The sequence below is a fragment of the Dermacentor andersoni genome, chromosome 1, assembly GCF_023375885.2.
Source record: "Dermacentor andersoni chromosome 1, qqDerAnde1_hic_scaffold, whole genome shotgun sequence".
NCBI lineage: Eukaryota > Metazoa > Arthropoda > Arachnida > Ixodida > Ixodidae > Dermacentor > Dermacentor andersoni.
In genome coordinates, this window is record NC_092814.1 from 36,688,583 (window position 1) to 36,711,888 (window position 23,306).

Here is a 23,306-nt window from a genome sequence, read left to right on the forward strand (position 1 = left end):
AAGGGAAACCCACTTATCACCCAATTTTGCAATCATCTGTGCTTCAGTTATTTTATGGATGAGCTGCGTCCTGCCATGGGACACAGTCGTGCATTCGTCCTCGATAGGTTTGCAGCCATGATTGCGACAATGAATCGCCAAGAACCGACCGGTGCCATTTTTTATGTTGGTGCGGTGCTCACGGAGCCGATCATTGAGGCAAAGTCCAGTTTGCTCGACATATTGCTTCCCACATGAAAGCGGGAGGTTGTAAACCACCCGATGAACACTCGACAAACTTTTTGCGGTGATGCTTTCTGCACTTATCGGACGGGACGGCATTTGGATCCGTCAACCTTCAAATCTTGCCGAGCTTGTTACAGGAATGCACAGTTCGTTTTCATGTAAGCGCATGCACAGTCTACACTGCTTCACATGTATAAAATTGATTCAGTGGTACAACAAACTTAGTTGAAAGTTTGTGCTTGGTGTGTCTTCTTCTCTTACGTCCGTGTCGTTTCTTTTTTCTTTTTTTGCGCAATGTTACTTGAAAAATTTATAGAATCTAAAAGTGAAATTGGTGTACTTGCATGTGCGAGAGCACTTCTTAGGGAATTTCTATACAGCAGTATTCATGGTAAGCCAATTATGCGCTGCCTTCTTCAACATAATGTAAGACTGACTGACACAGAGGAGAAATTATGGTTGGGGCCCCCAATATGCTTGGCATTCAAGGATGCCTTAGGATGTAGTTAGAAAAGTTGGTATGGTAACATACTTTTTGTTGCAAGTGTGTTGGTGTTATTTGCACCTTTTCACGCTGAAATTAAGTATTTATCATCATGTTGCTTTGTGGTGAATAAACTTACATAGCAATACTGTTGCTGCTTGAAAGTCCTGGAAGTCCTGAAACACCCTGAAAGTCCCTATGTAGACATGAAGAGAAGACAGCAACGCTTCACGCAGACAGAATGAAGGAATTCATGGCCAAAGTAATACACACCACATTGTAATAAGTATGATATGTATTTTGCAGTGTCCTGTTATGGCATTACAGGAAACATTTATATACATATTTCACTGGTGCATGGTTCACATGTTAAAAACTTTATGAAAGCACTCAGAGGCTCAGGAACTAAAAATCTATGCATATATATGCCTGTCTTCCAACATTGTTACCTTCATATGAACAGAGACTTTTTAAACTCACTCTATAAATGCCATGACATTTTGTTAACCTTCAGGTCATGCATGCTCTCAAAAAAAGATAAAATTAAGGTATGTCTTTTAGAATAACCAAAACTAGGTCACCAAGAGCAGGCTTCAGTTCATTTGATAGCAGTTCATTCAACATTTACTAGACAGTGTTCAAAAAGCTGCAAAAGATGCTTTTCATATTAATGAAACATTTAATCCAATACTTGAAATGGCAAATATCAGACAGTCTAAACCAGAAAGAATCCCTGGTAGTAGAATTAAAAGTGCTACTGGTCATGCTAAAAGCAATGACAATGCTCAAAAGAGCGTCTAAGCACTGTCATGCAGTCAAAGTCACCAAGTGCTTCAGGAAGTCCAGTTTCACAGCACTGTTCAACAGTGCCAACATGGAAGGCCCAGTTTGATTTTCATTGAGTATAGCATGAAAGATTAGAATACGCAAACGTTGTCACCAACAGAGAAGTGCGCCAACCAGGGGTGTGCGAATACCAGCATTTGTTGAATAACAAATTCAATATCAGGTCACTTAAATTTGTTATTCAAAATAAATAGGCACTATTTGCTCTTGGAATACTTTTAAAATATTTTGTGCATGTTCAAATGTAAGTGCATGCACGCACATGCACACAAACACATACACATACACACCCCTCCTCAGATCCAAGATCAGCTCGAGGACATAATCACCTATCAAGTAAGTTCTTATTGCCGAGTGGTATGTTACGAACGTGAAAAACCAATTTTTTTTACGTACCACTGTCAGATGTCGGAAGGCAACATATCCATGTGCAATGCTCAGCAATTGAAACACGGAACTCGGACAGCATGGCAGCCGGCACTTTTTTGCGCCACCGATGGACGCTGGGGACATTGAGCTGATGCACTTTTGTGTCACATGAAAACGAGTCATTTTGATGCATCCCGGTGCAATTGGGCCCCCTCAGCAATCACCCAGCACTTACTGGTGGCGCAAGGATCACTGCCCGCCATACTGTCTGAGTACCGCATTTCAATCGCTGAGCACTGTACGTAGAAGTAATCATCTCCTCAAGCACCTTGTAAAAACCACTTTCCTTGACCTGCACACAGAGTTGAAGGTGTCACATTGTGTAGTATGTTTGCATGTTATGCATGAGTGATGCACAACATGCCAGGCGCTTGCTGTATTTTCATGTCAACTTGCAGTATTTCAAATTCTCATCACAGGTGTCTTTTGTCATCTGCAATAACGCATTGATCTAGATGAAATTGGTGTCAATTTTCACAAACTGCTGATGGCAAGAATATGCTTAGACCACTTCCATGCAGTTACCTATGCATCTGACTTTATACCTGGGATGTCAGGGGAGGGTGAAAATGCGGGAAGTGGTGCTGCTGCAACCGAGAGCAATGCAGAAGTTTAAAACCTAATTACGCAGAGCAATTATATTTTCTCCTTGATGATCACAAGCATCCACCCTACCGACTTTATGCATTTGTACACAACTGTAAAAATCATTTTAGGGTCCCTTTAACAAAAATCTGCCAATTAACATTTTCACTTTTTACGGTACAAATTTTTTTTTCTTTAGTATGCCTGTGTTCCAAGATATTCATCCCCAAATTTTTTTATCCTTGAATGCCAAGCATAGTGAGGCTCCAACATTAAACATAACTCCAACATAACTGCTTCAGAGTTAATTTAGAATGTGTATGTATATATATATATATATATATATATATATATATATATATATATATATATATATATATATATATATATGTGTGTCCCAGCTAACTTGGACGAAGATTTTAAAAATACACAAGAGCTCTAGAGAAATTGTACCGACTGCTTAGTAGCCGTAGTCGTATGTACTTATGGCCAGTATTTTTTTCATCACTAAGTATTACTTAATTACTTTTAATTAGTGAACTTTTTTAATTAGTGCTTGAATCGCAAACATATCAATTACAAAGTTGTTGGGCACCTCAAACAACCTCTGAATCAAGCATTTCTTTAGTGTTCAGCTTTGCCTCGTTGGTTTTTCCGAAAAAAAACAAAAGCGTGCGAAACATCCAAAATACGAAATAGACAGCTGCTCGTGCGCCACTACTCAAGCACTCCCAAGTGAATAGCCACGGATACATGGCTTTACTAGCGGCGGCAGCTCGATGCAGGGATTCGCGCTATGCAACGGCCGTGGCATCAAGAGAACCCGCCGCTGACGCATTGATAAGCGTTGTGGAGCCTTGTGGAGTAGCAGCGTGCGAGTGCGCATCTATTTCGTATTTCGTGAGCTTTTGTTTTTTCTTGGAAAGAACAGCCAGCACCACTTCAGCACGAAATAAATGCTTGATTCGGAGGTTATTTAAGGTGCCCTACAACTTTGTAATTGATATGTTTGCGATTCGAGCAATAATTAGATAGTTCTCCAATTAAAAGTAATTCATTAAGTAATACTTCGTGATGAAAATAATGCTGGCCGTAAGTACATACGACTATGGCTACTATGCAGTCAGTACGATTTCTCTAGAGCTCTTGGGTATTTTTAATATCTTGGTCCAAGTTAGCTGGGACACCCTGTATGTATGTATGTGTGTGTGTGTGTGTGTGTATATATATATATATATATATATATATATATATATATATATATATATATATATATATATATATATATATATAGACTTGAAAACAGCTGTATTTCAAGACAATTCCATTTTGTTTTTCTAGACTGCCTGTGTGTTCCAGCATATTCGTCATCAAATTCGACACTCAGTAAGCTAATTTTGCATTCAGAGGCAGAGTCTTGACACAAAGACAAAAGAGCATGTGTTACATAGCTTATCCTGGGCAAAAGGAAAAAAGTCAGTCGTTTCTTCATTTTTGCCAGCCGAGAGCAGGCATGCAGCTGTTATCAGCTCTGCCCATCTTATCAACTGGCATGCCATATGGAATCATATAATACAAAATTAAGTTACTGAGTGTCAAATTTGGTGATGAATATCTTGAAACACAGGCATACTAAAGAAAAAAAAAAGTTGTACTGTAAAAAAGTGAAAATGTTAATTGGCAGATTTTTTGTTAAAGGGACCCTAAAATGATTTTTACAGTTGTGTACAAATGCATAAAGTCGGTAGGGTGGATGCTTGTGATCATCAAGGAGAAAAATATAATTGCTCTGCGTAATTAGGTTTTAAACTTCTGCATTGCTCTCGGTTGCAGCAGCACCACTTCCCGCATTTTCACCCTCCCCTAACCATTCTGCATAGAGTGGAGTGATCGGGAATACTTCAAGCATGCCACTCCACTAAGCTTCTTTTTAATAGTATGTATGTGTATTTTGTGTACCTGTAAAAAATAAAAACACAAATGCAATGAACATAGACATTTCTTTAAACCAATGGTGTACTTCTGCTTGAGAACACGGGTTATCTGCTGCAACTGTTGTTTGTGCACATGCATTTGTGCAAGCGAGAAAAGGAGCAGAATAGTTTCACCTAAAAGCTGAACTCTATTGTAGGCTTGTTAGGCTGCACAAAGTATGAGGAGAAGTGAGAAAGAATGCAACATTGACTAAACATACTACAGTGGCTACAACCACTGTAGTATGGGGTTATCTCAAATGAACATAAGCGCAGCAATGCCTGCTTCTGGCAGGAGAAACCTGTATAGTATGAACACTACACTCAAGGACGCTTGTAAAACAGCACTCGCCCTTTTGCATTTGAAGTGTGTGCACGGAGTAAACTGCAGCGACTGCACGCCGTGGAAGACATGATCCCTGCACATAAACTTCATTTTCAGGCGACCATCACTTAGGGAACACACTTAGTTCAAATCAACTAGAATTAGGCAACACTCACATCACCACTCAGTATTGTGCCCAAAGAGGCAAGACATAGTGATGGCCACACAAAATGCACATTGAGGGGGAATGCTACGGCTTGAGAGGAGGGGGTAATGTCTAACCACTTGTAGCTCCGTTAATATGTTGCAGACAAAGTTCTTTAGAGAAAGCATTCCATGAGAGATGCTCTGTATGCCCAGGTGGTACTCTATAAAGAATGACAAAAAATCGTTTCAGGGGCCCTTTAAATATGCAATTGCCGACTCTACTTTTTCACAACAATTGCGTCTGCTAAAGCGCATAAATCATGTCCTGCAATCAGCATTTGCATAGCTAGTAGAGCGTTTTCATGGACGAACTGGGTTCGTCCACAGGTTTCTGGTAAAAAATGGCCAAGGACACTGCCGACACTCGGTACACGCGCAGTTGAAAATCGTCAGCAGCACTTCTAGCTTCTCAACGGTACTTCTCAACAGTACTTATAGCAATGCTATGCACAAGCCTAGTATTGTCTTAGTGCTTAGTCATGCTTTTCCTAGATGGCAGCACACAATTCATGGGACAGTGCAAGCAGAAGCAAATTTATTCTTTTTGAGGAGGTAAAACACATTGGCAACTGGAGTCCTTAAAATAATTTTGCCATTTTTCGCCACAATTTGGGATAATAGCGTGTCAAGGAAGGGGGTTAAAATTATTGATACCTAACTTTTATGAGAGTGTGTGAATAGTCTGTTTCTACTTTCCAGCAATATTGCAGGGCACCGACAGCCCGGGCCGAGTACCAAATGTAGGAAGGCGAACAGCCATCTATATGAGTGATGGTAAGCGGCTCTTCACTATAGCTCAAGCACAATGTTAAAAAAATTTACCTTGATACTTTTGAACAGCTTGCCTTTTGTGAAAGCACAAATAGGAAGACCCTCAAGTATATTTCCAAATTTTATGCTTCACTTAATCTAAATTTAGCAGCTGGACATAGTCCTGCACTAGTAGGTGTCACGAAAGATCTCTGACGCCACTTCTGTGTTTTACTGATTCGCAAGGATTAAGGAGAACATGCAGCTGTGTTCACTGTGATTATGGCTCATACATGCTAATGAGGCCCCGTTCATTCATAATTAAATAACACTCTTTACTTATTCTGGTAATAACACTGCCATCAAAAACCAAAGCATCACTTGAACCTTTCCTACCATTTCTCACTCTGTATTTTCCATGCTTTTTGCCTGCACCCTGGTAGATACCACGTTTTACCTATACTTAAAGAGCACATGATTATAGGATAGGTAACCTATGATTACAAATAGTAGACCTGAAAGCCAACAATGTAATCACACTGTGAGATGCACTTTGAAGGGACAGTGAAGGTGAAATTAAATCAGTTGTGTTTTTAGATTATCCTTCTGAAAACCTTGCACTTTGTTTCACAACAAGAAATAATTTAGTCTAAAAAGAAAACCGAAACTGAAGAGCCCACACAATTCTGCCATTTAAACTGCTAGATCCCCACTCACATGGGAATCTTAAGCTAATTCTGATGAGCTTGGTTTGAAAGCCCAGTACAAAACATTAATTATTTGAAAAATATATAAAGATATGTCAATTCATGTTCAATTCAGCACCATAACTCTTTGATTTGCATTCTTTTCATTTTCAAAAAAACAGCATTGGCACACCCCTGTGTCAGCCACTGGCCAAAAAAAAAGGCGCAAATTTTTCCTGCCTCATGCTGCAAGTGGGTCCTTCGGACAGCATCAGTGATGATGACAAAGGGGCACAGGAGTCTCAACAAAATGAAAGTCCAACGAACAATGCATCTTGCAGAGCAGTTCTTCACCTGCACATACAATAGCAGCCAGGCTTTGCAGCGCATTATGTTCTTCCAACATTAGTCATATAACACTAACTAACAAGGTAGAGACCACAATATCAAACCATCACTAGTAAATAAATAGATCAGTAGTTCAACAAAAGTTTTAAATGCCACCCATAATTTGAACTTCAGATTATTTGAACAAGTTTTGCATGTCCTGCTATGGTCAAATTAACAGACATTTACTGATTAATATAAATAAACATACACAAATACCAAAAGACACTACAGAAAGTTCTGCACATATGATATGCTAAATACACTGCTGTTGCCACACATATCCAACACAAGAGGCAGAGTATGCATTAACAAAGCCATACATGACTAGGGCCCGAAATCTTAGGTTATGAATTGCAGGGATCAAAGCTTACCAGCATTATCAACTACACCAACAACCAGTACCAAAGAGGAATCAGGGCGGATGAACCGGGAGGCTTTGTTCGAGTTAGTACACAGAACACACCCACATAAAAAACCAGAGCCATGATTGACATTTTCTATGGTACATACAAAAGCCATCACAAACAAAAGCCACCAAACACAATGTGCAAAATTAATAAAACAACTGGCACATCCATAATGCTTCAAGTGTAAAAAACTAAAAGAATTTCAGTGTTCAAGTGTGAACTCTCATCTTCACAGGCCGCTGATGAGTACAGATGAACCTCAATATAACATGGATATAACAAAATATTGAATATGGTAAAGTAAACTTAAAATTTTCTTGCCAACATTAGCATAAGAAATATGTGCGTACAACGAATACCAGACATAACAACGGTATTTTCATCTTGGATGCAACTTCATTATAATGAAGTTCAACTCTGCCTCAAATTGGAACACACATAGGCCACACTTTTATGGGGGCACAACAACCACAGTAGTGAAACCCAGAAAATTTTAAAACCACAGCGTACTATGTGGTGGACTTTTCACCACACTTAACAAGCTGTGAAGCTCAAAGTGAACATAATGACGCTTTTGAAGTTTCAGCTGTCTACACATACAAAAATGTTTGCAGAGCAAAGGTACATACAACAAGCACATACAACAAAAAAGTGACTTCACTCCCTTAGGACAAATGAACTAGTGCAAGTCTGCAATGTGACACAGAATCAAGATAGATTGATGCACAGGCTGCACGCAGCATAAAGCACAGAGGGAACATACACAAAAGGGTCACAAATGTCATTACTGTGTTGGCCCTTGTCAACATGAGTTCCCTCATGAGAAATAAGGCTTTTCAAGACACCAAGTATGGCAATGAAAACTGCCACAGAATCTCACAGATTTTCGGGCCCTAAGCATAGCAGTATTATGTACTACACATCCTATTCGTAAAACCTAGCCTAACCTATACAGTTAAGAAATGTGCATGACCAAATGCTACCTGGGCAGGCTCGGAGATACAAACAAGACAGTTCTACATTCCACCTAGGGAGATGGTTTTGTTTGATTGCTCTATATTCCATGTCCCAGACACCTAATCCTGGAGTGAACAGTCATGTCTGAGCTCATGTCGCTCTGAAATGAGCCAAAAAAGCTGAGTCCAACAATATTCTTTATCACAGTTTTGAAAATGAAGCAATCGTGTTTGATCCTGCCAAGCCAGCCCTGAATTCTTGAATGCCTACACAAGTCTTGCATCTTCAGCTGTGCCTAAGCTTGCTAACACCACACCACACTTTGATGCAGACATAAACAAGTGCGTCTGTAGCACTGAAATAAGCCTGCTCCCGGCTTAGAGTATCTATGGTATTAGAATAGAACTAGTTGCTTAAAGGCTTATAAATTGCATAATACGGTAAAACTGCATAATAATGCAATGCCAAACTGCTTCCAGGCAGTTGCTCTGGGAAAGAAGCACTGCTGAAGCAGGCCAGTCTCTCATGCTGCAATAAAAAAAAAAAAAAAAGGCAGCACCCCTCCCAACAATGCGACCACCAGGGCCCCTAAGATGTAGTGGAAGATTTCAGTGCCATTAGGATCTGAGTGAAGCCTTTGTTGAGTCTATCAATAAGTGCTAGCTTGAAATTGTTGTGCTCCTGCTTCAGCCGGTTCTCCATCTCAAGCACAATGCGAACTCTCTCCTCATGACGAATCTCCTCCTCGTTGAGAATCTGCAGTGCCATGAGCCGCTGTTGCTCAGCCACAGTTTTGAGAATGTCACACGGACATTCGGATGGGAAGTGCAGGGATGCATGGGGATAGCTGTCGCTGCCTTCTTCATCTTCTTCTGAATGCTCCCCATTCACTATGGCTGCAAAAAAACACAAGATGGGTAGTCTCAGTGAGAAAAAAACGAGGGAAGAGAAAAAACCACTATGGCACCTTTGCACCATTTTCCAATCAAATGGCTAACATGACTGCTGCTGAACATGTGGCATCTACAAGCTGAGCAAAATGGTTGCACTTGCAGGAATTCACATCTCAAGTACTGAAACATCAACAGCCCTACTTTTTTTTCTGTTTGTGGAGAGCACTCATTTAGATTCATCAAAAAGTATTGAAGCACTTTATAAGGCACTACACGAAAACTAGTGAGCACACTTTTTTCTGATGCATACAAAAGTTATGAGCATTAGTGCAGTAAATGAAAAGCAAAGAATGTTAGTGTCCAACTATACAGGGTCAACAGAGTTAAAAAACATACATGATAGGTACTACCCAAGCTATCGCAGAATAATTTCCACTAATTACCTAATCGAGATGGCCTCAGCTACTCTTTCAGACAATAATGTGCTTTTCAAAAAAATCTACCAAGTGTGAAAGGTATTTGAGGTAATTATTACTTAAGGAATAGTAACAATATGAGATTTTAATCAAACCATCTTCAGTATCAATAAGTAACATAATTTGTCTTCTATAATGGCTGTATGCTTAGATCGGATGGCACTTTTTGATGTTAGCAAATGCTTGCACAGCAGCTTTATGGAGAGCCTTTGCACTGCATGGATTTCAGCCTCCCTCTCATGTTGCCCCCCATACATAGCCAAGTAGCAGGTTTAAAAACTGGGAACTAGGACTCCACATTCAGAGTGACGTGACTGCAGTTCACAGCCAGCCACACTTGGGTTGCACAGGCGTTGCGAGAGGAAGCAAATACTTTACTTAGAGGTGGCCCCTAATGATCTCGTGCACAGAGAGCCCAACTATTGACTGCGACCTGAAACTGCTCGGCAATGGCCATTAATGGCTTGTCAGCATTCTCAATTATAATTGGCTGCCACTTGCCGGGGAAGCTCAACTGCCTGAATGGTGTCTGACTACAGGCAGTGCTAATTTTTTTCTTTTTCGCAGATTACAAATGGGTATGAGCTGTTGCGTCTCACCTTGAAAACAAAGGATCTAAGTCACTGTGCATGTAAATCAACTAAGACTGCATGCAGCTTCACTTGTGCTGCATTTGTACCTGATGTGATGGATAGGTGACAGAGGAGTTGGTGAAGCCAATGTTAAGCCTCTAAACAGACAGAATGAAAATTTTAATGTCTATGGTGATTTAAAGCCATGCCCTCAAATACCTTGCACACTCTGTATGCTTACCTCTTCTGTGATCACTACTTCCCTTTGTGACACTACATCGTCATTCTGAGAAATTTTCACTGCAATACAGCAAATTAGGATGTTTTTGGTGTAGAAGCAGTTACAGCTATGATACACCTCTGTAATACAGAACCAACAAAATAATTTAAAGGCCATTACTTTTAACCTTTAACTCTAACATGGGGCCCTGCCATCTAAAAAGCAGTGTAACCCAGTGAGGAATATGATAGACAGTATCGTAGACTTGCCAATTTTGCAATGCATTTGCTGCATTTACCTCTCGTGAAAGTGCAGGGAGTACTTTCTAGGGAAAATGCTGTGAACTCATTTAGGTATAAACCCTGCTCCATGTAAAGTGAATGTCAACATGCAGAAGCCTATTTATTGCCAGTACTCTCTTGATCCTTATCAAATATGTTCTCCCTTCAAATACTCAAACTTGGTAAAAATTGCTTCACTTATTGTGTTGCCATTCCATCAAAGATTGTAGAGGTGAAAAGAGGGTGGAATGAGTAGAATCATGACTAAAATTGGGCATTCTCTTACAGGCTGCAGACTGGTCTGTCCAGGCTTCATTGGCTGCAGTCGATTCATCTGGAGGACTCTTCCGGCCATCCCCAGCTGAAGTGCTCTCAGGCACACTTGGTTTTTCTACTTTGACAACGGAAACATCAGGTAGAGGAACGTTGACCACCGTCAGTGTGGTGTCAGGTGGTATCATCCGTGCCTCTGTATTTGGTAAGGACACAGGCTCTGGATGAAAAAGCAGGAGGAAAAGGCCGAAACTGCAGGACGTCCCCCCTGTTGCACAGAAGGTAGCCTATATAGAAGCGCTCCTGAAGACACACGGTATGAATAATGTTACAGCCAAGCGAACTGGAAAATTGCACTCATCACTAGAATTTCACAGGCATAACTAAGTCTAGGCATAACAGACATACAATTTGTGCTGGAAGGTTCAAATTTAGCAGCCTAAACATCTAGCTATGACATTTAACATAACACAGAAAAGAAATCCACTTATACTCAAGATTCCTAGACACCAAAGTTTCAGTAAACCTCGCAATATAAAAAAAAGATAACTCTATCTGATATATTGATATTTTTGAAGTTTTTCATGGTTCCAACTGCATTAGATGCATTTTATGCCCTAGTCAGGCTGGGAAATTTAGTGTCAATCTAAGGAAGTGCCCTTCACTTCAGTGAGCACCATTTTGGCTGCTCTATGCTACACAGCAAAACAAACTGTCATTTGGAATTCATGGTAACAACAATTGGGTGTTACAAAAAAGCACTTAGAATAATTACTGTATTTGGAAAGCGGTCATTAATGCTGCTTTTGCTATTATGAAAAACATCTTAAATGGAATTCAAAGAAACTGCTGGCATAGCAGCATCATCATGCAAGATAATTTTCATCATGCAAAGCAAAACATGACAGGGAAGGCCACTGAAATTGAGAACAGGAAGTGCAAGAAATTTTTTTTTTCTTGATTGAAATAAATGCAGACAGAATAGTACTTGCACAAAAATACCAGCCTCTTAATTTTTTAGCTGTTTTGTTAACACTTAGATAACTGCTGTTGTCAAGTGTACACACCTCGCGGGGGCTAGATGAAGTGAAGCGCGTTCAAGTGGACTCACCAGTGAGTCAACCTCCTCGAGTCCACCACCACCAACTCACCATCAAGTGGACTCTGCAGTGAGTGTCATACGAGGGTGATTAAGAAAGTAATGCTTTCAAGCCCACTCCTTTGCCAATCCAGGGAAAACACTGGGAATGCGGGAGATAGAAATTCAAGACAATGAGCAATACAAGAACAAGGTGAGAGCAGGAGCCAACGTTTCAACAAGCGGACTTGTCCTTTTCCAGGTCACATATGCTCTCCTCGGCATAGTATATATAGGCAAGGTTCTTCTAAAGAGGGAGAAGGTAAGGCGGGTGGGCGAGGTAACTCCCGAGGGTATGTTAGTGGCGAGAGTGTAGAATTGAAAAGAAAGATAATGCGCTATCGAAAATCAGTGGAGGAATAGGAGTCTGCGCCGTGTGTCAGCCGGTTGAAGCGCCATTGTAGGTTCCTCTTTTCATGGAAGCGGCCTGGACGACAGGAATGGGGGTGATATGTGCTCCGCTAGAGGTCAGTGAACTATGGTCTCACTGAAAGAGAGAATAAAAGTAGCGGCAGAAAATAGTGCTCCTGGAAAAAAGGGATAAATATATAAATAAAAGAACGAAAGGAATGACTGAAAAAAAAAAAGAACGGAGGTTGGAATATGAGTGACAACCCAATTATCAAAAAATAAATAAATAAATAAAAGAAAAAAGAAAAGAAGCTCAGCAACTCAATGAAAAATAATCAAGTGTTGTTGCCTATAGGTTGAAGTTTAGCAGAGCAAATAAATTCTAAAGCTCCTTTTGAAATGTTTATGCTTATTGGTTGCAATGTCTTGAATTTATTGATGAAGTACTATCTCTATATTTTCTGTCTCGTGCAGAATGGAAATTTGACTGCAGTATGTAGAGTTTAAGTTCGTCAAAGTTATGACCTGGTTGGTTGAAATGCTCGGCGAAGGGTTTGGGAAGATTTTTAGCTGTGTCCGCACGATGTCTGTTTAACCTGACGTTCATTGATTGTCCTGTTTCACCGAGGTATTATTTTTTACAGATGGAACACTCAACCATATAAATTACGTCGGAACTAGTGCACGTAAAGCTAGTTTTCACTTCGAGCGTGTAGCTATTTGCAGTGCCTTTAATTTTAATGCCACTTTGAAGGTGCTTGCATGCTTTGCACCTGGGCGAGAACATGATTTTATTATGGGGGTATGAAGTTAATGACAGTCAAATTTCCGTTCTACAGCACATATCTTTCTTTTCAATATTACATCCTCACCGCTAACACACCCTCAGGAGTTACCTTGCCCACCTGCCGTACCCTCTCTCTCCTTTAGAAGAAGCGTACCTATAATGCTGTGCTAAGGAAAGCATATGTTGCTTGAAAAAGACAAGTCCACTTGTTGAAACGATGACTCCTGCTCTCGCCTTCTCGTGTTGCTCATTACTTTGCGAATAGTACTGCAAACATTTTGAACTCTTTATCATTAATGCACTAATGTTTAAGCTATAGAATGTTGCTTGCCTCACCTTTCTATCTCTTCTCGTTCCAGAGTAATCGAGCAATGCATGGCATCCAGTGGTGGAATCCGGTTGAAACAGCATGTTGTAATTGAATTTCTGACTGCGGAAGATTGTGCACCCATCAACATTCATCGCTGTCTGGCTGCAGTTTACAGGGATACCTGTGTTGAAGTCAGCACTGTGCGGAGATGGGCAAGGACTGTGGAAGACCAAAATCCAGCTGCATCAAATCTCCAGGAGCAGCACGGAAGTGGACGGCCCGCAACAGCCTCTGATAAGGATCATCCGCGTCAGGTGGACGAGTTGATTTGGGGCAATCGCAGGATCGAGCAACATGGGATCGCAATGACCCTAGCTGTTTTTATTGGTTCAGCGAACCACATCATTAAGGACTTCCTGCGTTACAAGAAGATTTGCGCTTGTTGGGTGCACTTCCTCAACTCTTTCATGTCAGTTGTCATTTGCTGGTGTACCCAACAAGCGCAAAACTTGTTGTAACGCAGGAGGTTCTGAATGATGTGGTTCACTGAACCAACGGAAATGGCGAGTGTTGTTGCGGTCTTGTGTTGCTTCATCCGTACAATGCTGACATCAACACAAGCATCCTTGTAAACTGCCATCAGACGGCGATGAATGTTGATGGGTGCACAATCTTCCGCAGTCAGAAATTCAATTACAGCCTGCTGTTTGAACCGGACGTCACCAGTGGATGTCATGGATTGCTCGATTACTCATGGAACGAGAAGAAATAGGAAGGTGAGACAAGTGACAATCTGTAGCTTAAACATCAGTGCATTAATGATAAAGAGTTCAAAATGTTTGCAGTATTATTGGCAAAGTAGTGGGCTTGGAGGCATTACTTTCTGAATCGCCCTCGTATTACACCTTCTCGTGTGGCAGCTTTCGAATGACACTAACAAAGAGTGACACTCGGCAACACCAATTTTGGCGATGTGCATGACAGGGGTGTTAGACCATGGGTTATTCAATGTGTAGTAGTACCAGGCTCCACTTTGTAGGCGAAGTGCACGGTGTACAAAAGTACACAAAAGACTGTTCAGTGCAGCATAGATGGTGACCCTTTCCATGTCAATCTGTAGATCAGGCAAAAATCCCTGCGAAGGCCGCTCTGTCACATATGGCAAAAGGTCTTCAGGACAAATTACCATGTGATGATAACCAGCAGATGAGGCAACTGCTCACAGGCATTGGCATAATTTCACCCCTGCCACATTGTCACTATGAACCATGGCTTTGTTTCAATATATATAATTTGCAAGTTCCTGTGCTTTTGATGAGCACTTCCTGCATCATAATGGCTCTGTTAGGCCCTCTCTGCAATTGCAAAATACAGATTATATCAAGGTTCACCACCTTTCCCAATGGCTTCATTATAATAAGAGTTTTCTGTATATACTAAAAACCTGTTATCTAAATATCTGGCAATTAATCATAGAAAAGCTTTTCTCTGAAGTTCATAGTGCCATTGGATAATTGGGGCAATGTGTGAAGTCCTGCCCAACAACCTAATTACTACTGTAAGATGATGCAACAAGCAAATTTTCTTGTGTGTGGTTGCTCTACAGTTAACAAAGTCAAATAGTATATGAGTATGGGCACACCTGCTGCCTGCCCGTAAGAAAAAGAAGAGCCCTAAAGGCAAAAAAGACACAGGTTACACATTTTGGACTGGTGGCATTTGTGGGCTTTCCTTGGCTATGTCTCTCATGCTTGACATCAGATGAACAGACCAGTCCTAGACAGCATACTTTTTCCCTTTCAGGGCCCAAAATTCTAAAGAATTAATATATGGCCATTATAGTGGCTGAAAATGCATGGATCAACAAACACAACACAGAAGATAGTCGGAATCAAAAACAGAAAAGTACTTTAATCGCAACCAATGAACTTTCAAGTCAGTTTTTCATAAACTGCCACCAAGCAAAATTTTCCATAAAAGATTAACATATCTCAAAGCTTGCTCTGTGCAGCTGCAGAAACACTAGTCTACCATTCAAAATAAACAAATAATTCTCACACACATCAAAATACGGCTTTTTAACAAGTAAGAAATCTAAGTGCCATGTCTTGTCTAGCACCATCAAAGGACTCCTTGAAGTGCAGTTACCTAAATTTATTTAAGAAATGAAAAAAGCAAAGGTCACATGCAACTACAACAAAAAGAGATTACCGTATTGACACGATTCAAATGCGCACTTCTTTTAAATAAAAGGTGCGTTCAAATTGGCATGCACATTACAATCGTACCTAATTTTACTCAAGCTAAAAAATGAAACCGATTCTTACTAAAAAGAAAAAGCTTCATGCAAGGTAGCTAGCCACAATGCCATCGAACGGCTTGTCTTAAGAAAGTGACACTCAGAGACATCACAAGGTGGGTCAATGGTGCATGGAATGCACTCCTGCAGACGATGGTTGCACGGGCCTCCAGAAGTGTGACATTGCTAGTGCATTAAATTGAACTGAAGATGACTTTCTGTGGTCAGCAGACAGTGAAAAGGAGGTGTCGCCGGACTCTGATAGCGACTAGCTGCTAAGATTCTGCTGTGTGCGTGTCTGTGTGCGTGTCTGCGTGCCTTTGTATGTTCCATAATATTGTTACAGAAGGATAAAAGAAGAAGAAGATAGCGAGACGCTCACTGCTGCGTGTTTTTGCTGGTCAGCCATCTTAACTACATTGACTCTGCTTGTACATATATATTGTAAATACAGTCTGTCTATACTCCCAGCATCCCCGTAACATATTGGTGGGAGGTGCTGGGTACCACGGCTGGAAACGGAGCTCTGCAGTGGATGTCACATCACCGTCCCCACCATGAATGACGGTGAGCACGCGAGGTCAACGCCATTGCCGCCTCCAACGTCACCGTCGCCAGCTACGTCACTGTCGCCTTTGGTTGTGGTTGTGCAACCCAAGGATCCTGGAACTTTCTGCGGGACCAATGGCGCCGATGTTGAAGAGTGAGTGACTATGTACTAACGCGTGAGTGGAATCAACAGATGGGACCCTACGCTTATGCTAGCTAACCTGTTGTTCTACCTAAGAGGCATGGCAAAGGTGTGGTACAAAAACCACGAAGAGGAGCTAACCAGGTGGGACCAATGCAAAGAGAAGTTGACAGAGTTGTTTGGCAAACCAGCCGACCGTAAAATTGCCACAAAGTAGGAACTGGCCTCCCGTACCTAATCCCCCATGGAGTCCTATGTCTCGTACATCCAGAACGTGCTGGCCGCTTTGTCATAAAGCTGATTACAGCATGACAGAAGCTGAGATGGTCGGGCACGTGCTGAAGGGAATTACTGACGACGCCTTTAATCTGCTCATGTGCAAAAGCTGCTCTACAGTAGGTGCTATCATCAAAGAGTGCCGACAATTCAGGCAGGCCAAAAACTGATGTGTTTTGCAACCATTCGCCAGACTTCCCAATACTGCCGCAATGTCGACGTGTGAAGCTGAGCCCGCACAGCAGCATGCGTCGCCATCAGAGGACGTGGTGCGAATTGTTCAACGAAGAACTGGATGCAATGGTGCCCACAGTTTTCCCTCGTACAAGCCATCGTTCTTCGGGAACTTGAACACATTCCATCTGTGCTGTCACCAACCCCACAGCCAATGAACACCCTTCTATTATTTTCTCTCCACCCCGACGCTTCTCTCCGCATTATCGCAACCCAACTAAGTGGAGAACTGCGGACGACCAGCCGATATGCTTCACCTGTCGCCGCATTGGTACTCATCGACTTAGATTTTGTTACTTGACGTTTGCGGTAGAATCGGCGCCAAGTTATTTTTTTGGATATTTGGGTGGTAATATAACTGTGAGTTACAATCGGTGGCGCGGTAGAATCGTGCAAATACAGTAAAAAGTGACATACTTGGTAAAATCTGGCGTGCCTGAATAGGTGTACGTCGTGGTGGTTCGCCATGAAGTACTTTGTGCACATTGTCCCAGAACTTCCAAGGGGTTCGCAATGGGTTCTCAAGTCGAAGCTTGCCTTCACGCCTGCAAACCAAGAAGTTCATACTGTACAGCAGATTCACAGATTTAAAAACAGCACATTGACCTGGCCAAATGCATGAAAAAAGTTTTCAGTGAACAGAATTAAAGCCTATAGGCTTACAACTGCAATTTAGGGGAAAAAGAAAGGCACGTAGCCCTGAAAAGATGAGCAGTAGTCAAACAAGGAGTGTTGCTGGAGCCAAGTTTCGATAAGGGTTCTTGTCTTTATCAGGGCAGAAACTGCTTTACTTACACTCTTAAAAAAGTTTGCGCCCTTTGGGGAGTATCTAGACCCACAACAATAATCGTCATCTGTCTTGCCCACATTTCCTTTCTTTAATGCTTCGAGCCCGGTACTTCCAACGAACGGCATGTGCGTTATCAGCGTGACATAGCACTCTTGTCAGCGTTTTTAAGAAAGGAAACGCAAGAAGGAAGATGACGATTATTGTTATGGGACAAGTATACACATCAAAGGGTGCGACTGTTTTAAGACTGTAGTAGAGTTTTTACGCACACATAGCTCACTCTCACTTACCCTCAATGCGGGAGGTGGAGGATAATAAGCAAATGCCTATTGTGGGGTAACTAAAGTCAAAGTACTCAAGAAAAAAAATGGGGTGGGGAGTGATAAAGGGAGGTTCAGGGTGGTGACTGAAAGGGTAACAGGTGAAAGGGTAACACCTTTCAAGAAGTGGAGATAAAGACCGGAAATGGAAAAGAATTTATGCTTATAAGCAGGTGCTGTCAATACAGTGTGCTCAGTTTTCTAAAGCAGGAACTATGCATATAATCACTGAATAGTGAAAAAAGAAAAAAAAAGAAAAAAGAAAAAGAGAGGAGGGAAACGAAGAGAAAGGAGCCAAGTCAAAGAAACCGAGTTTTAGCAATGTTGTAAGTGGGAACTGGAAGCAAAGAGCATGCACGCACATACCATCAGGAGATTTAAAAAAAAAAAAGAAAGAAGAAAGACACTGACAAAACACTAAGAGTGAAAAAAAAATTTAATGAAAAAAGAAAGTTCGAAATAAGTTTGAAAAAAAGAACAACATTGCACTGGGTAATTAGTAATATGCACCTTGTGTGAAGGTAAAGAGGAATATACATGTAAATGAAAGGAACAAATTCAGTGTGGAGGTTATGATCAGTCCTGGCCTGACCAGGTGTGCTACCTTCAAAGAAAATAATAACTATAACTAAAAATAAAATAAATAATAAAATAAAAATGAAAAAGTTAAGGGCTACTGGTTATACTTGCATCATTAGTATAGCGAATGGATTCAAGAGCTTCCTTTAAAATATTTATACATGTTGGTTGCAGTGCACTAAACTTGTGGATGAGACATAACTCTACATTTTCTGTCTTGTTTGGACTGACACTGAAAAGGTCTTCTGCAAACAATGTCAAAAGTTCCTGTTCCCACTACCTTAGTGGAAGAGTGCAGTGGGACATTATAGCACAAAAGCTGCACGGAAGTTGAGTTTCCAACAAGATCTATGTATACAGGGTCATCCACCCTAAGGACAAACACCTTATTGGTATTCATTCAGGTAACATTTCGACATTTGTTATGCTTTATCAAAGAAGAAAGTTGCCTATGAAATGTTAGGTAGGTATCTATTAATAAAAGATTAGTCTATATAAGCGACTATAATCACTTGAATGCTAAGAGGTGTGCACGCATTAGAGGGAGGGAAGTGGAGGAGGGGGGTGGGGCAGATACCCCTGTTATCACCTGGGTGGGACGACATGGTGAGACCTTATGTAGCTCATGGATGACACTTGCGAGCTGCAATGCAACTCTTCATATGCCTTCCATTATTTTATGCAAGCCATTAAGTCCTTTCCCTGCCATTTAGCTGCTCAGCAGGTTCAGTCTGAATTTTGCCATAAAGGTCAAGTTTAATCCAACCCCATGGTAAGAAAGAGATAAAGTCCAAGAAAATTGCTTGGCGTTCAGCAAGAGAAAGAATTTATTATAGGAAAGGCAGAGAGGTTGGACAGAGCTTGTATGTTCTGGCCTGCTACTCTGCACACAAAGGAAGGAAGAAAGGGTGCAAAAAAAGTGATGAGACCAAAGTATTCAGTGTTGGGTGAGGTACACAAGAACACATTTGGTTTGGATGCACCTGCATTGCGCAGACAAGTCATTTCATATGCACTGTGTGTTGCTTTTTTTTGTTTTTACTATGCTGAGGCCCTCTACTCAAGGGATCCATGAGAGGCTCACGTGTGCCATGCAGAGATTTCCACACCCTTCTATGGAAGACGAAGAATTAGCTTTCATTGCAAGCTTCTTTCAACTAGGTCCTGACATGTTACACGTTGAGATGTGGCTCCTGCATTTTCAAACCAGCCTCAAGAAAGCTACTACAATGACCACCTACAACTGGTTCAATTCACTGAAAAAATATGGGCTTGTGGCCCTCCACATCTTTTGCACAATTCATATAATAAGTAGCTTGCACAAACTGATATACTTAAGAATAACAAATGTAAGGCAAAAGCTGAGAAGCACCATGTCACAGGAATGGGATAGATGGCTGATGCTGCCCTTTACGAAGCAAGGAATTGCAGCATCAATGTAATAAGGACATTATGAAGCATTCATACACGAAGGCATGCAAAGTTATGCTGCAAATGTTTACTACAACAGAGCACCAAGAAAGCAGACGAAGTGCGAAGTAGCCTGTAAGACATATTATGCTGCCGTAGCAACTACGAACTTTGACCGGAGTGCTTTGTTTCTTCCAAAAACAGTAAAAACAGTTGCAATAGGGAACTAGCATTTGTATGTATGCAAGAATTTCTCTCACTTTTATTTCAGCTGAATATCTTGAGTGCTCTTGATCGGGATTTATAGTATTTTTGTGCACTTGGTCAATAGTGCACGTGCTATAATTGCATGCTGTTAACTACCCTGCGTGACGTCTTTTGTAAATTTTTTAACATATGTGCTCCTGAGAGAAATAAATTACCAGTTGATCTTTTTATGCCCGTAAATATGCCTGTAAGCTCCTTTTCTCAACCAGCTCAAGAAAATCTACGTGCTGGTGTTAGGATAAAGATTTGCAAGCAAGAAATAGGAGATGTGCTTTTATGCAAAAATAAAATTGTTGTTGCACTGAGCATGGTTGCTCACACCTCATTCAATGTCATTGTAACCAGATTCACTTTTATGCAGGAGAATATTTTGGGCCATGGGCTGCATTTGAAAACTCATCAAGATTTCAAGCAACTTCGTGTCTCACTGCAGGAAACACTGGGACAAATTATAAAGCACACCTAACTCAATGGAAGAAAGGTGATTAAGACTTAGAAAAATGCTGCAACATCTGTTGGGTTACAAACAAGAGTAAATGTACTCAAGTAAGTGCACATTAAAAAAATGGTGTTGATGACGCTCAGAAAAAAGGTGAAAAACGCAAATATATAAATGATCACAGTGCTATGAATTATTATCATCATCATCAGTCTATTTTATGTCCACTGCAAGACGAAGGCCTCTCCCTGCGATCTCAAATTACCCCTGTCCTCCGCCAACCGATTCCAACTAGTGCCCGCAAATTTCCTAATTTCATCACCCCACCTAGTCTTCTGCCGTCCTCAACTGCGCTTCCATTCTCTTGGCACACATTCTGTAACCCTAACGGTCCACCGGTTATCGACCCTGCGCATTACATGACCTGCCCAGCTCCTTTTTTTTTTTTTCTCTCTTAATGTCAATTAGAATATCGGGTATAACCGTTTATATATCACCCGATATATGAATGAAAAACGAGGTAAGTGGAAAGTTCAAGTTATGTTATGAATGAGTGTGACGGGAATAGGACTCTACAATCGCATTCGGGCAAGTGCTACACTACACGAGTTGATGATGATGACAGTGACGGTAATAGAGTCGGTGCTGCGGAAGTTGGGGCATGTTGGGGCTTTGGGCGCGCTCAAGACGAGAGTGGTACCGCGTTTAACGTAACGATCTTGTTCCGATTATTTGCGAGTTTTCGCGCTTTGTAAGTGATTCGAGCGGTGTTCTGCCTACGTTATCACTGTGGCTGGTCGCCCGTGCGCGTTGGATGACAAGAACGGAATTGAATGGCGCGCAAGGAATTCTTACGACCCTGGGACCCGTACACTTTAAATGAATTGTAAATGTAGCAACTGGCAGGGAACGGCAGCAGTGGTACATCGGCTCACTGCCTAGGTGAAAATATCAGCAGTTTGCGTGAGGTTATGGCAATGTCAATTGCAAAATTGTTCACGGCGAATGCATGGTTTTCGTTAGTCGCAGACATGCTCTAATTAAGTGCCGAAAATCGCAACCAGTTTGATTTACTGATACAAAATTCAAAAGCTTCACGTCGGCTAAGTCCGTAAGGTTACTTGAATATAGTAATTAGCGTAGTCTAGGTTTTCAGGAATATGCTTGAAGGTTAATTCGTGCAAACAGGCGCTACTGCTTCAAGACGTAAACAAAACAAAATGCGCAAGGTAAACTTCCGTTCGCCTACAACGATCTACAAACAGTACGACAGACGCACACTGAGTCATAACATACTATAATTATGTCTGCTACTTTCACGCAGCGTCCGTTAAGTAGAGTAACACTTGCCAAACTTTTCCACGAAATTAGATAAATTTCTCGCCGATGATATTTGCACAAGAGCTCCTGCCTTGGCACGCAAGTGACAGTAGACGTACGGCGGAGCAAAACAATTTCACAATCAGCAGCACGATCTCACAAAAAAAGTCAATCAAATAGCGCTGCGAAGCGCGCAAGTTCCACTCGAATCCGCCATGGATCGAACGCATCAAAAATGGAACAACTCAAATTGGTGCGAAACGCAAGAAAGAAAACAAGGGCATCGTTCATAAAACTGCACTTTCTGCAGTGTTTCAGCAAACTGACTCGAAACCGACTACAATTTCCTAATTGCGGGCCAAGGTCAAAACTGCACAAGGGATCAAGAAAAATGAAACTGTGGTGAAGATGAGACCAAACTTCTTTGAAACAGAGCCAAGAATATGACAGGTGACATTCAGGGGAAAGAGGGACGCGTACGGGTCAGGTCAAGGAATGATCGGCTCGCGCGGCCGGTCCGTAAAACGACGCCGCGATCAGAGGTCCGACGCAGCGGCCGTCTCATGAGGGACTGACCTGTACAAATAGGCGAGGTTTGTAATTCTCCCCTGTATCTCGTTAGCGTCTCTCTTGAAGCCCAGCCCGTGCATTAGTCGACTCATCTGCTCGAAGATGGGCCGGCGCTTTTTCGTCTGCTGCAGATCGTAGCGGAACGACTGCCACAGCTCAATGAGCTGGTACGTCTCCACATCGCCCCAGTTCGTGGTGCGGGTTCGCGACCGATGCTTGAAGTACGCATCTCTCGAAGACGTCGCCATCGCTGCCATCTTGCTGCTTCGCTCCCCTTCGAGAGCGTCGTCGTTCCCACATAAAGCAAAACGCGCACCAAGCATCACACACCAGCAGCAGCAGCCCAGCGGGGAGAGACAACCAAGACAACTACCGCCGCGACTCCACACGGTGGTCGAGCGAAATCGTCGAAACTCGGCTGCCGCCGCCGTTGTGCGCGCCTATCCGCGCGCCCACCGTGATTCATGGACTGGCACGCGCGCGCAGCGCGTGACCACTGCGAAAGGGCGGTGGTCCGAAGTAGCGCTCTTTCTGCCAGAAAATAAA

General features: G+C 41.8%; 1 protein-coding gene across 3 annotated transcripts; it reads right to left on the reverse strand.

Moving 5' to 3' along the window:
- Positions 1-986: 986 nt before the first annotated feature.
- On the reverse strand, positions 987-23,306 carry LOC126545278 (uncharacterized). Of its 3 annotated transcripts, none has more exons than XM_055061321.2 (4): positions 22,767-23,306; positions 17,516-17,610; positions 10,993-11,247; positions 987-9,160 (listed from the first exon to the last, which is right to left on the reverse strand). In XM_055061321.2, exons 1-4 carry the CDS (start codon positions 23,081-23,083, stop codon positions 8,853-8,855), a joined length of 975 nt encoding a protein of 324 aa, XP_054917296.1. In that variant the 5' UTR covers positions 23,084-23,306; the 3' UTR covers positions 987-8,852. The 3 variants fall into 3 exon arrangements, with proteins under 3 accessions (XP_054917296.1, XP_050049028.1, XP_050049027.1); XM_050193071.3 differs by having other exon boundaries at positions 10,993-11,175; positions 17,483-17,610; XM_050193070.3 differs by having other exon boundaries at positions 10,993-11,199; positions 17,483-17,610.

What these genes read in the sequence shown, in the direction of transcription:
- LOC126545278 (XM_055061321.2), bottom strand. Translation starts at nt 23,083, where the DNA reads ATGCTTGGTGCGCGTTTTGCTTTATGTGGGAACGACGACGCTCTCGAA. An exon ending in AACCTCGCCTATTTGTACAG is followed by an intron (nt 17,611 to 22,766) that starts GTCAGTCCCTCA and finishes CTTGGTTTGCAG; the next exon opens with GCGTGAAGGCAAGCTTCGAC. An exon ending in TCATGGCGAACCACCACGAC is followed by an intron (nt 11,248 to 17,515) that starts GTACACCTATTC and finishes TCTGTGCAACAG; the next exon opens with GGGGGACGTCCTGCAGTTTC.